The sequence below is a fragment of the Canis lupus genome, chromosome 11, assembly GCF_048164855.1.
Source record: "Canis lupus baileyi chromosome 11, mCanLup2.hap1, whole genome shotgun sequence".
Lineage (NCBI taxonomy): Eukaryota > Metazoa > Chordata > Mammalia > Carnivora > Canidae > Canis > Canis lupus.
Window position 1 is genome coordinate 46,864,613 of NC_132848.1, and position 12,929 is coordinate 46,877,541.

General features: G+C 46.1%; 1 protein-coding gene across 23 annotated transcripts in view; it reads right to left on the reverse strand.

Annotated features, from left to right (window-relative positions):
- The window catches only part of INPP4A (inositol polyphosphate-4-phosphatase type I A), a 134,893-nt gene that overhangs the window by 53,179 nt on the left and 68,785 nt on the right, over window positions 1–12,929 (reverse strand). For 17 of the 23 annotated variants that reach the window (XM_072768057.1, XM_072768049.1, XM_072768056.1 and 14 more), the window contains exons 2-4: window positions 5,728–5,798; window positions 4,602–4,810; window positions 3,956–4,000 (exon numbers count right to left, since the gene is read on the reverse strand). In XM_072768057.1, coding sequence (XP_072624158.1) covers window positions 3,956–4,000; window positions 4,602–4,707 — 151 coding nt within the window. In that variant the 5' untranslated portion in view covers window positions 4,708–4,810; window positions 5,728–5,798. Of the gene's footprint in view, window positions 1–3,955; window positions 4,001–4,601; window positions 4,811–5,559; window positions 5,799–12,929 lie in introns of all 23 variants that reach the window. The other 6 variants (XM_072768040.1, XM_072768043.1, XM_072768042.1 and 3 more) reach the window with 1 other exon arrangement.

A 12,929-nucleotide genomic window follows, 5' to 3' on the forward strand; every position in this document is an offset into this window, starting at 1 on the left:
GCAATTCTGTATCCAAGCATTTACCTCAAGGAAATAATCACCAAAACGTGTGAAAGATCTATGTACAAATGTATTCACTGGGGTGGTATCTATATTGGCAAGTTAGAAAGAATCTAAACAGGAAATTGGTTACAATAAACATGGTACAGCCATACAGTAGAGTCTACGTAGGCATCTGAAGTGATGGGGCAGATTTCAGGTTTATTACAATGAAAAAATACCAGTGACATTTTGCCACATGAAAAAAATACCAGCGTGACATTTTTGTAGATAATCCCATCACCCCTACAGGCAAAAAAAAAAAAAAAAAAATTCAGTAAAAATTCTGTATAGCACTGTGTGGGTATAAAAAAATATTTCTGGAAGGATCCATACCAAAATGCCAACTGTGATTATCTCTGATAGGGTATTTTCCTCTATTATAGGTTTTAAAATGAGCCCTTTTTAATTTTAAACTTAACATAAAATATTTGACCATTCAATCCTCTTTTTTTTCCCCCATTGTGGTAAAAATAACTTAAGATGAAACTCACCCTTACCTTTTTAAGCTGTTTTTCCCCCGTGTGCCTCAATCAAATGGCTATTGTACCATCCTTGATTTGCAAGAATCAGAAATATCCTGATTTCTATCACAGGAGTGAAGATTTTTACCTTGGTTACATCAACTCTCATCCTGTCTCTATACTCGATCAGTTTAGCTCAAGGTTTTTTTTGTTAAATCCATATTCTGCATTAGTAAAGTTAAGTGAATATTATTATGAGCTAAGTGGGATTTCCTTCGCTTTTCTCTTGTGCTGGGCCCTGTTTTCTGGCTCCCATGTCTTCCTTGTTCTCAATTTACTCCCTCATTTGGGTGGAACACATCCTCCACTCATTTCCAGAGAAAGGATGTGGGAGAAGTTTGAGAGTCTGCAAAGCTGAAGTAAGTTTCTTTCTCCCCTCATATTTGACTGTCTGGCTGAGTAGAGAATTCCAGATTGGAAATATTTTCCCACTCACAGTAAAGGTGCTCCCTTTCCATCGTCAAGTTCCCAGTGTCCCTGAGAATCTCCTCTGCTCCAGTCTGACCCCAGTCCTTGGATATGACCTGTTTTGTTTCTTTCCCCTTCTGAAAGTTTAAGGATCTTCATTTTATTCCCAGTGCTCTGAAATCTCACCAGGATGTGCCTTGTTCTGGGGCTTTTTCAATTATTATGCTGGGCCCTGGTAGGCATTTGTCACCCAGAAACACTGCAGTTCTAACAGACTTCTTATTTCTTGGTAATTCCCCTCCCTTCCACCCTTTTCTGTTTTTTTTCCTGTAAATGTCGGGCTTCCTGGATTTGCTAATTTTCCATTTCAAGTTCTCTCCCATTTTCTATTTTGCTTCAAAATTTTTACTTTTGGGGATAATTCCTTGAATATATTCCAACGTTTATTGACTTTTTAAGGTATTTTTAAAAAATCATATTTTAAGTTTCTAAGATTGCCCTTGTTTTTCTTTTCTTTTTTTTTTTTTTAAACAGCATCCTGTTCTTATTTTATGGATATGCCATCTTTTCTTGAGGCTATAAATTTTTTTGACATTTTCTTCTACTTTCTTTAATGTCTGCATTTCTTCCAAGTTCTGTTTTTTTCCTACTTCTTCTTTCATGTGTGGGCCTTCTACAAAAGCCTTCAATCTTTAACCATTCTCACATTTTGTTTTAAATCAACTTTGAGGGGTATGTAAAAAAATATGCCCATTTTAAGTGTGGAGCTCAATGACTTTTGATAAATGTATACATCCATATAGCCACCACAGTCGAGAGAGAGAGAGAACATTTCCATTGCCCAAAGGGTCCCCTGTGCTCCTTCCAGTTGGTCTTCACCAGTACTCCTAGACAACCACTGATAGGTCTTTTGTCACTGTGGATTAGTCTTCCTGAGTTCACATAAACAATCATAAATATACAACCGCAACCATTTGAATTGGCTTCTTTCACTCTGCACGATGCTTCTGAGATTCATCATGTATGTATCAGTACCTTTTCTTTTTCCTTGCTGAGTGGTATTCCACTGTATGCATGTACCATAGTGAATTCTCCTGGTGCTGGATATGTGGGTTGTTTCCAGTGTTGGCTATTATGAATAAAGATGCAACCAGTATGCATGTAACCAATCTTTATATATGCACAAAAGAATGCCCATTCATTTTTAAGAATGAGGTATCAGAAGGCTGAGTATGAGGGTGGGCTGGATGGGTTCCACAACAGCCCCTGAGTGGCTGGTCAGCCTACTTTTTGGTTGGGGTCCAGAAAGCCATCATTTGTGTCTTTGAGGGGAGTGGAAGTGGATGGTTTACTTTCTCCAGAGTGAGAGCCTCCTTCCTGAAGAATAAGCCTGGCAAAATTAGGGGAAGAGGAAGAAGGCTGGGGAGGGCTTGGTCGGGGCTGCTATTCAGTAGACTTCTGGCCCTTCATCACACTCTCTTTTGAGCTGATGGACCTCAGCCCAGAGCCTCTCTGCCTCCCAAGTTTCTTACAAGAGTAACCACCAGTCCATGCAGGGCTGACAGTGTGGTGGGAACTTGAACCCCAAACTCTTCCTTACACAAACTTTCCAATAAGTCCCTGCTTTTGTCTCTAAACTCCACAGTATCTCTGGGATAAATCCAGCAGCCTCACAGCCATGAAGGTGTGACCACACTCCTCTCCATCTGCTCCCTCCTCCTCATGGGTTACATTTTGGGGGTTCCAAAAATGTCTCACTGCACAATGTGTGTGTTTCTGTTTCTTATTCTTCCTGACATGTGAGATGACTTAAGGCAAGGGGGTGGGAATAAGTTCACTTTTCACTTGTGAAACTGGAGGTTCTTGGGTTAGTATTACAACTTGTGAAAAACAATAAAGCTCGAGGTTGGAAGTGGGCAGCTGCGGGAATCCCAGCAGGATTAAACACTGCTTCTCCCAACCTCCTGTCCCTAGTTCAAAATGCAGGACTCCCTGCCAGTGCAGAACCAGCCATCAAGTCACAGTTGGGAAACCCTCTGAATTTGTTTAGGGGCATTCGGTTGGAAATGGGGATGCTTTCAAAGTATAATATTAATTTGAGAATAATGCCCTTATATTTGTAAATATTTTGTCATTTGTCAAAGTTGTTTGTCTGATTTTGCTTTAAGCACCATGATCTTTTTTGTCTCTCAAATGGTAACATCCCTTACAGCACATGAGGAAACTGGTCCAGTAAGGTCAAGCGACAGACTCAAGGCTGTGTGGTTGGTTTGTAATAATCTGGACTAGAATCCAAGTCATCTGACTCTTGAGGAGATGCTTCTTTTTAAGTCATACCACCTCCCGGCCACCACTGCCCAGGGGACAAGGGAAGGGGAAGAGGAACACAAGATAACGTCAGGCTCAGGCAAAGAACCATCTGCAACTGGTGGGCCAGGTGGTTGGACCTTTTGGGTAAGCCACAGTAATGCCGTGCTTCCCTGATTCCAGAGCCAGCACATTCTACTACAGTTTTTTAGGACAAGTTTAGGACATTCAGGGCAGTATTTAGGATATTCTGATGCTGTCCAAGTGAGAAAGCACTAGGTGTCATCACCTTCATTCACAAAGCAGGGAATAAGGGCTAGACAAGTAAACTCAACTGCACAGGGCCTTATGGCTGGGTCTGACAACCCTGGCCCTGAACCAGTTTTCACACCTCTCCAACCCTCCCCTAGGAGGAGGGGGGCTGTCCTTACAACTTGTGGGCACTTATCTCCTGCCCCCTGACCACTGCCAGCCTGGAGGAAACGCATGCTGAAGAGACCCAAGGCCTGAGGCTTCCAGGTTCCCTACCATGCACAAGACATTGACACCCACCTCGTGGCTTCATCTTAGAAACAATTCAACAGCAGTGACTTTTCTGATACAAATTCATGCCAAGATCCTGCTTTTGTTTTTAAGCAACATACATTTTTAAACAAAAAATTAAAAAAGATACTTACCTAAGCTGAATTCTAAAATGGGCTCATCTGGATCTTGTATATTTCCTGAATAAAGAAGAAATGACAGGGAAAAAAGTCACCCTTAATAAACTTTTCCTGGCATTTAGATTTTATTCAAAAGACTCAACATTCTACTCCCCACCACCCCCACTTCACAAACTGGTATATGAGATCACTTCATTTTCTAAACATTTTGCTTCTGAGATTCCTAAGAAGTCTCAGACTCCTAGACCAAACCCCCCTCCCTACTCAGCTCTGCATATTCACAACAAGTAGGGCTTTGATCATGGCCTGGGCACTTGCCAGACAGGCACTTGCCAGATGGGCACTGTGGACATTCCCATATCGCCTACTGGCAAATGAGCTGTGGGGGTGCCCACCCAAGCTGGAAAACTGCCGGTGGGCAGACTGCAACGGAAGCAGTTTCCAGGAAGAGAGCTGACCTCCTCCCTCCCCATTCCCTGATTCAACCAGAAGAATGTTACACCAGGGTGCCCTCCAGCCTGGGGCAGTCACTGGGGGCTTATTGTGACTATCCTCAGGGTACCCCAGGAGGCAGGTGTGGCCCTCCCAGCTCCTCTATGGTGTGGGACCTATGTGTTGTGACCTTGTACCAGAAACCCAGTGCAGGTCCTATGAGGCTCACCTGCCAGAGAGAGGCCCAGCATGTCGGCTGCCACGTCAATGGTGGAAGCCCGCTGCATCGCACGGGCCCTGGCGCCATGGCGAGGGCTGTGCTCTCTTGCTGTCATGATGTCATTGGTGATGTTGTACTTCCTGTTCCTGGGTCAGACCACGCCTGATTCCCCGGGAAGCGCTGTCACCAAGCCCTAGTCCCCTAAGGTGGCAGTAGTCCTGAGAAAGAGGCACAAATACTGGTATGAAACACGGATGGTGACTGAGAGACTGCGCTCTCATGGAGACAGTATGGGTCTAACATGGGCAAGTGAGGAGCCAGGAATGGAGAGTCAGATGATCTAGGCCCCGTCTAGTGACCTCTTCCTCTATGCTCTTCAACACTAACACTCAAATACCACCAGTACATATGCTCATGGGATTATGTAAGGAAATCATGATCTCTTCAACAAAGACATACTACATGAAATGATGGTTTAGATATAATCATAAAAGAAGGCTTTTGAAATTTTCTTGTTTTATTAGCCTTTTCTGTTGACAAGTCTCTTAGAATCTTTAAAATTAAATCAATTCACCTCTGCCAGAAGGATATGATATACACAAAGAGGTCTGCAGCCCACTGGCTGCACAGTAGAACATTAGAGAGACAAAGGCACTTTTCTCCAACCCGTTCGCTTTCTTCCCAGAGCTACAGAAACTTCACATGTGTTTTGGTCTTGGGCTTGCTTTCCTATAACACATGTGTGTGTCATTTATGACTGACTCAAGTGGACAGTGCTGTGCTATGGATACAGAAGTCTCTGGGCAAAGTGCCAACACAGGCTGAATCAGACAGATTCAGCCAGATGCTTTGGCATGGCACAGAACACACACTATGCTCTAAGAAGTGGGTTAAGCAGTAAGAAGTGAGTTTCATGTTTTTCTAGCCCTCTATGCTACAATTCCTGCTGTGTCTAGAAGGAACCAACCTTTAGAAGTGAAGATAATTAGATGGTACAATAAAGCTGATTTAAGACACTCCTTTCAAAGGTTTCCACGTATCCAGACACTGTCTTCTCAAAGTCTGTCAACACCTGTGCCCCCAAAGGGCCTGTGTTCTTGCTCTCAAGTTAATATTCATTCACCCAGCAACTTACTGGACATGTTTGTTCTTGGACTAGTTGAGACACGTGGCATTTCTTCATAGAAGCTCGTCCAAATCCATCATCTAAAAACAGAAAGTTATAAACTTAACAAGCTGGTCAAATATGAAGCTCTTGAGAATGCATATTATAACGCAATGCTTATGCTATCAGAGATGCCTAGAGATATGGGGAAGATATGGGGAAGCCAAGAGCTACTATAAGTTCCTTTGAGCTCCACACAACAATCTAATCTTTTGGCTCAAAAGCAAAGGTTTTTGCTGATGCCCAAAAGAATGAGAAACAGAAAATGCACATTCCCACTCCCCTCTTCCAGGAGTGATCCAGGGGAACACGTACCAGCCCTAAAGCATTCACTGTGTGGCTTGGATGTGGTTAAGGAAAAATGAGCTGAGAATCTGAGTCCCAGTCATCCTGCTCACAAATGTCAGGCCCTGGAAGAAACTGCCGGGCCCCTCTGAGGCTCTGCTTTCTGGTGTCTAAGATGAGGCTGGTTGTACTTGTCTCACAGGGCTGCAGCGAGAACCAAATGTGCAAAAACAGAAGAGGGCTCTACCCTGCCGTGGCTGCGTGGGCCTTGGGTGCCTTCCTGTGGAACAGAACACCAGGCTCCGACTCAGTCAAGAGAGACTGTCAGGGCAGACCTCAGGACCCAGTGTGTGAGCTATCTGAAATACCTGGAGTCTGGGTACAGATGATAGGCAGAAGTGTGCTTGGCCCTCGCGCAAACTCTGTTTCTCTTGCAGGCTGAGCTCCTCCCCCTCCCACTGGAGCACCTAGGGACTGTTAGCCTGGGCACCTCAGCCGAGAGGGCAGTGGCAGCTGACAGCAAGAGGCATACAAAGTCACAATATGCAATGAAAATGGTAAAGAGAACAGGGAAAGTACTTACACTACTAATATCTGTAATTTATAATAATGCTTGTACAAATTAACAAAAAAACACCTCACTAAAAATGCAAGTGGTAAAGATATGAATTCATAAAAGAGGAATACATGTGGTAAACATTTTGGAAAAGTGACCAAACTCATTCATAACAAAGGAATGCTAAATACTCCTTATATTCATCTAAAGTAGTCTTCTAAAAGAGGTTTGTTTGTTCTTCTCATGAGTACGTGCTTTGTTGGCAGACCTAGGGGAAACTATAGGGTTCACCTATATTGTTGATAACATTTTTAAGTGGAATGTGCATTTTAGAAATTTATCAAATTATTTATCACATTATATATCAAAATTTATTAACAAAAACAAAATTCTTGTCATCAGGCCAAAGAGGCATTACTTATACTGACAAACACTGGAACCAATCTAAATGCCCAGCTACAAGTAAGTGGATTCTGGAGTATCTATAAGATACACTATCACATGGCTGTTAAAATGGTCATGATAAAGTTAATAAACACATGACAATTTCTTCAACCTCATTAGTGATCAGGAAACTACTAACTGCAACCATGTGATCCCTGCACATTCATTAGAATAGCTAAAAATGGAAGAAAAAAAAAAGAAAGAAAATACCAAGTCTTGGTAAGGATGTAGAATAAAAGGGGCCCCGAGACACTGCCAGTGGAGGGTGAAATGGCTCAGCCATGCTGGAAAACTAGCAGTACCTAGTCAAGCTGAACATACACCTACACTGTGACCTAGTATACAGCTCAGAGAGGAATTGCTAACAGAAATGCATATTTATGTTCACAAAGGTATAAAGAACATTTACAGCATAACATTTGTAATCAAACTCAAGCAACAATCCAAGCATCCATCTGCTGTAAACAAAACAACACAGATGGCTTTTAGAAATGATGTCAAGGGGGAAAAGCCAGTCACATGAGAGAATATCTAGGGAATTCTATCTCTATAAAGTTCAAGCACAGGCCAAATGAGTCCGTAGTGCCAGAAGTCAAGACAGTGATATGTTTGAGGGACGAATACTGACTGGAGAGGGCACATGGGGCAGGAGAAGGCTTGTGGGCTCTCTGGTGATGCTCTGTCTCCTGTTTGGGGCGCTGGTTTTAAGACTGAATTTACTGTGTAAAATTCATTGAACTGTACATGAGTGATTTTTATACTTCAATAAAAAGCTTAATTATTTTAATGACTACAATAAAGACAACAGCATGAGAAAATGTTTACATCAGCTCTGCGTCATGTTTTTACTGAAATATTCTACTTGTGTTCTGATCATAGTCATTTAAAAAGATAGCGCACAGATTGCAGCACCTGGGCCGCTCAGTCGGTTAAGCACTTGCCTCTTGATTTCAGCTCAGGTCGTGATCACAGGGTCATGAGATCAAGCCCTACATCTATCTGGCTTACTCGCTCTAAAATAAATAAATCTTTAAAAAAAAAAAAAAAAAAAGATTGGACATAGAGGGAAAGATCCAGGAGGAGACCACATGGAGAAGGTGGCCATGCTGGGGGTGTGACCACGGGGAACAGGTCCCTGTCTCAACTTAAGGTCATCCTCTTGCATCACTGTAAGTTGCACCCCACGCTGGCCAGAGGCAGAGGCAGCACCCTGAGCATGAATCGGCTCAAAGAAGGCACTCCTCTTTCTTGACCTTCTTCCCAGTGTGTCTGCAGCATTCCACTGCCCTGCCTGGCTGCCCTGCTCAGCCTGTAATGAAACCGTGATCACTCCCCTACACTTGGGACAGTGCAGACATGTCACCTGACAGAAGGCAACTGTACCCCAACTACCTGCCAGCCCAAGGGAGGCTCTCGAATGCCCTGACCTCCCTTACCTGCTACCTCTCCCCTTGCAGGGTCCCTTCTCCTAGGAGGGCGGAGGGTGTCACAGGCATCACAGGAGCCTGCGGATAGAAATGCTTAAAGGGGAATATTGACAGATTAATTTTACATTTCACAGAGTTCACAGACCAGAGAAGCTTTTGGGTCAACAGGACCTCAGAGCCACTACATGGATATTTAGGGCATTTAATTAGGATCTGCAACTTAAGTTATCAAGACCCAGAACACAGATCTGATCTGTGCAACTGAACTCGATTTTCCTGATTAGTCTCATTAATTTAAAGTAATTTGCCAAGGATTCTTATATTCCCAAGGTCCCCAGTTTTCCTCCTGGCCCCATTTGAAGACCAGAGCTCATTAGGAGGAAAAACTGCACTTACATCAAAGAGGAGAGCGTGTGGGAGTTGTTCAGGGAACTGGAAATTTTTTTTCTTGGGGGCAAGAAGAAAGAAAGAAGCAGTAACTCATGAAACTAACTGCCTCTTCTCACTCTGTGAAAGACATGGGACCCTTTCTGACAAGAAGACACCAATTATCAACCTGGTAGCAAACCCAGTAATGTCCCTTCCACCTGTGTGGGGGCAGGGGGTGATGGCAGAGGGAGCATAAGCAAGACAGGAGGGATGTGGTGGTTCATGTAGGTCCATGGCATTCGTGACGTTGGAAGCTTCTCAGGAAGCCGGTCTTGGAAAAGGTCTGCCTTCCTCCTCCACAGAACAGGGCTCCTAGGTGCAGAAGGAGTTCTGGAGGCCCCTCTGGCTCAGTAAGTTCTTAGAGCAGCTGAACTGGAGCAGAGTGGGAAGAACTAGCCACAAAACTCCATTTTCATCTGTCTTAAACAATGCGGGGGGGGGGGGGTCTTCTGAGGATAACCTTAAAGAGGAGTTGCACGGATGATATCACCAAAGTCCAGACAAGGTGACTTCCTCAAGGTCACATGGAGGTAATGGATGAACTACCGGAATCGACCAAAAGCAAAGAGCCCAAATACAACTGGGGCACTCAGCCTCCCCAGCCCACCCTGTCACTGTCGCTGTAGACAGGGAAGAGGCTCCCAGCAAACCTTCCCTGGGCCTCTCTGCTCTCCAAATACAGGCAGCAAAGGAGAGAAAGTCAGACGAAAGGCTCGAGTGAATCAGAGCATGAATCAGCAGCCCCTGAGGAGGAGGCTACTACAGGAGTCAGAAAGAGGAAGTTTTCCATCAAAACCCCCAATCCAGGAGAGCCACGATCACAGATCAATAAGGCATCACAGTGTCCACTGGCACATCACTCCTGATAATAACTTGAGAGAGACAGCTGCCACTTCCCACATGCAGCCCCCCGCCTACAGCCAGTGCCCAGCAGCCAACAGCCCTGCCTCAGTCTCCCTAACACGGCAAGCCAATCTGTACCCCAAGATAACGCACTTCCTGGTGTGACCACGGGGTGAGCAGAGGGGTACCTTGTGTCTTATGAATGCCAGACTTAAACTCCTTGCTTCTTCCATATCCTCCTAGGTGCCTCATTCAAGCCTGAACACAGACTGGGGGGCTTGGGATCCTCCAAGGGACCCTTCCTCCTGATTCCTGGCTGGAGGCAGGGCACTGAGTGAATGATTCCAAGGCCCAGGGTAAGGAAAGGACTCCACAGAAAGAAACTAGGTCCTCGAGTCTGGGCAGAACAGAGCCCCCACTCCCTACCCCTTCCTACACGGAGCTGAGCTTGAGTACGAAATAACCTTTGTTGTGTGAAGCCACTGAGATCTGGGAGGTGGCTGTTATAGCCACTAACATTAGTTACCTGGACTAAAGTCTGGCACATTCTAGGCACCCAATAAATGGTCATGATGAAAATAAAACTCACAGCCACTAGTTCATACTTACATACAGTGCTTAGGAAAGGATGCTGCTTTATTCTCTACAGGAGGTATGAGAAAAGGGCTTAAAGGTGGCAGGGAGACCTCCACCTGGGGCCAGGAAATGAACAGAGCACCGAGAAGTAAAAAACCCACTTTAGCAGACAATCAATCCAGAAAGTCTTTTGTCCCCTCTAATCCCACATCAGGCTCAGGACACCTTGATATCTCTCCTGTCCCTCCCCCACCCCAATATCACCTGGCTGGACCTGGATCTCACCACCCCAGATACACGCTAGGATGGAAGCTGGCATTAATGTTGAGAAAGCAAGTTCTCTGAGGTGACTGTAGAGCTGCTAGTTCAACCAGGAGAGAAAAAGAGACCCATCTCTCCCACCGGGCACCCAAGGTTAGCCTCATTCCAACAGGAGCCAGCTGGGAATTGGGGCCACCCAGGGCTCCACTCAGACCTGGTCCACACCCAAGAGGCGTCTTGGGACCCTTGGGGTTTCAGGGCCGTGGATGCATTGAATCCCAGCAAATAAGAGAATAACAACAGCATGGACACAAACACTACAACATGGACACAAACCTCAATTGGGCACAGAGTGGGTGGGGTACAGCTGCCCATGACAAAAAGTGAATGGGCCAGAGCCACGGTGGCTACGAAAACAGGGATGGGCAAGGCCAGTGCAGAGGAATAGGAGCAGTATCTCCAGAATGGCCAAGGGCAAGTCAGAGGCTCCTGTCTAGGCAAAGGGAGATCTGGTGTGTGAGTGCGTCCAGTGCCAAAACAGCTCCTGTTCTGTTCCCAGGCATCTGACCAGGTCAGTTACCAGTAAAGGAAGATTCAGTAGATGGGCAAGGACCAGGAAGGTCTGGCTTCTAAATATTCCAGAACAGCAGGCAATGGCAGCAGAAAGCTCTGGCTTATATATGGAATAAATGAATAAATGTGTGCCTCTACATGACATCCCAGAAATGTAAGGGCAATGAGTCAAGTTTTGGTGCACAGGAAATGCCAGAATGGTTGTAAACAGAGAAGTGTGCTACTGGGGTGGGGAGACACACTAAAAGCATTCTTCCTTAAATAACACAAACTTGAGCAGGCTGCTGAGAAAGCCTAGGAGGGTGCTGAACCGTGGAGAAGACCGCCAGTTGGTGTACAGCAGGTAAGGGTGACACGTGGGATGAACCACTGTAAGCAGAGCAGAGGCACAGGTTCTGGCAGGCAGGGGCAGCAGGAATTAGGCCAAGCTGGAACTTAGCAGCAAGGGTTCCTTGATCATAATTTGCCCATTTTGGGGACTTCTTCCTCCGCTGGATGCTTCACCTCTGTGCCCCTCCCTACCCTAAAATGCATGAGATTAGTGGAAACAAGCAGATCTTTCATCTTTTTCTCTTTCAAACAAGCCAACTGCCTAGAAAAGATCTTAATCTTTTAAACAAAGTCAAAGATGCCTCCTTACCATAAAAAGCCAGGAATGCTGCCTGCCTCCAAGGCTCAGGTATTAACTGGGCAGGAAAGGCCCGATGCCGCAGGAACGAAGACAAGGCTAGAGGACAGGAAGGCCTGTAGTGTCCCTCTGGCCCCAAGCCCAGCAGGTCCTGGACAGCCTGCTCCACAGAGGGTTCTTAGCACCTGCCCTTGTGTGACCCAGACCCTCGAGTCAACCCTGTGGAAGCCCGGAGCTGGGTGCAGGAGGCTATGTACTTGCTCAGTTAGTGTCACTCCCCTCTCTGGGGGGGCTGGGTGGAACCTATTGAGCTCCCCTCAGCCTCAGTTTCACAATCCATAAAACAGGAGTAACAACACCCACCTCACCAGGATGTAAAGAGATGAGTAACACCCCCACAGAGAGCCTGGCGCAGAGACTGGCATCGGGCATGCGAGTCTCCTGGCTCTGCCTAGCCTCTAATGCGTCTAGTGCCAAGCCACACTTTTAAGGGGGCCACCGATGAGCCTGGAGAAGGCCTTTCTTTCCCTCCAGCTGAGCTTACTGACATTTCTACCCAACTTTCCAGCCAGAACTTTTCACCCAGGTCCACAGCACTTTGCCCGTGCTTCAGTTTACAGAGTTTACAGTGATCGTGGTACCTAAACCAAACACCCAGGCCCAAAGGTTGCCGTGGGGAAGGGATGGGTGAACGGAGCGCCATTCCAAAAGGCAGTGTGGTGGGTGTCAGAAATGGTCAGCCACCGGGAGCCTCGTCTCCTTCACAAAGCACCTTCTGTGAGCCTCAAGTTCCTCGATGGTAAAATGAGAAGCTGGCTGATATAAGGGCTCCAGGGTCGGACCCCATCCCAGCCCCCCAGGGAAGAGGAGTGGCTGCTCTGTGCCTCGGGGCTGAACACCCATTAGGATCCTGTTCTGAGGGCCAGCACCCACCACAGTCCTCCCTCTGTGGAGGCCTGCTTCCTCCTTCCCCTTCTGAGCCAGGGACCCAGGTTCTTCCACTTCTTAGTCTCTGTGCTGCACAGGGCCTTGGACCCAGGAAAGAGGTTCACTGTGCCTCTAAGTGTCCGACTGTGAGAACACCGCTAACCAATGAGTGTGCTGCAAACCTACCCAGGGCAGCCGGTGGCAAAATGCAGGACAAAAATGC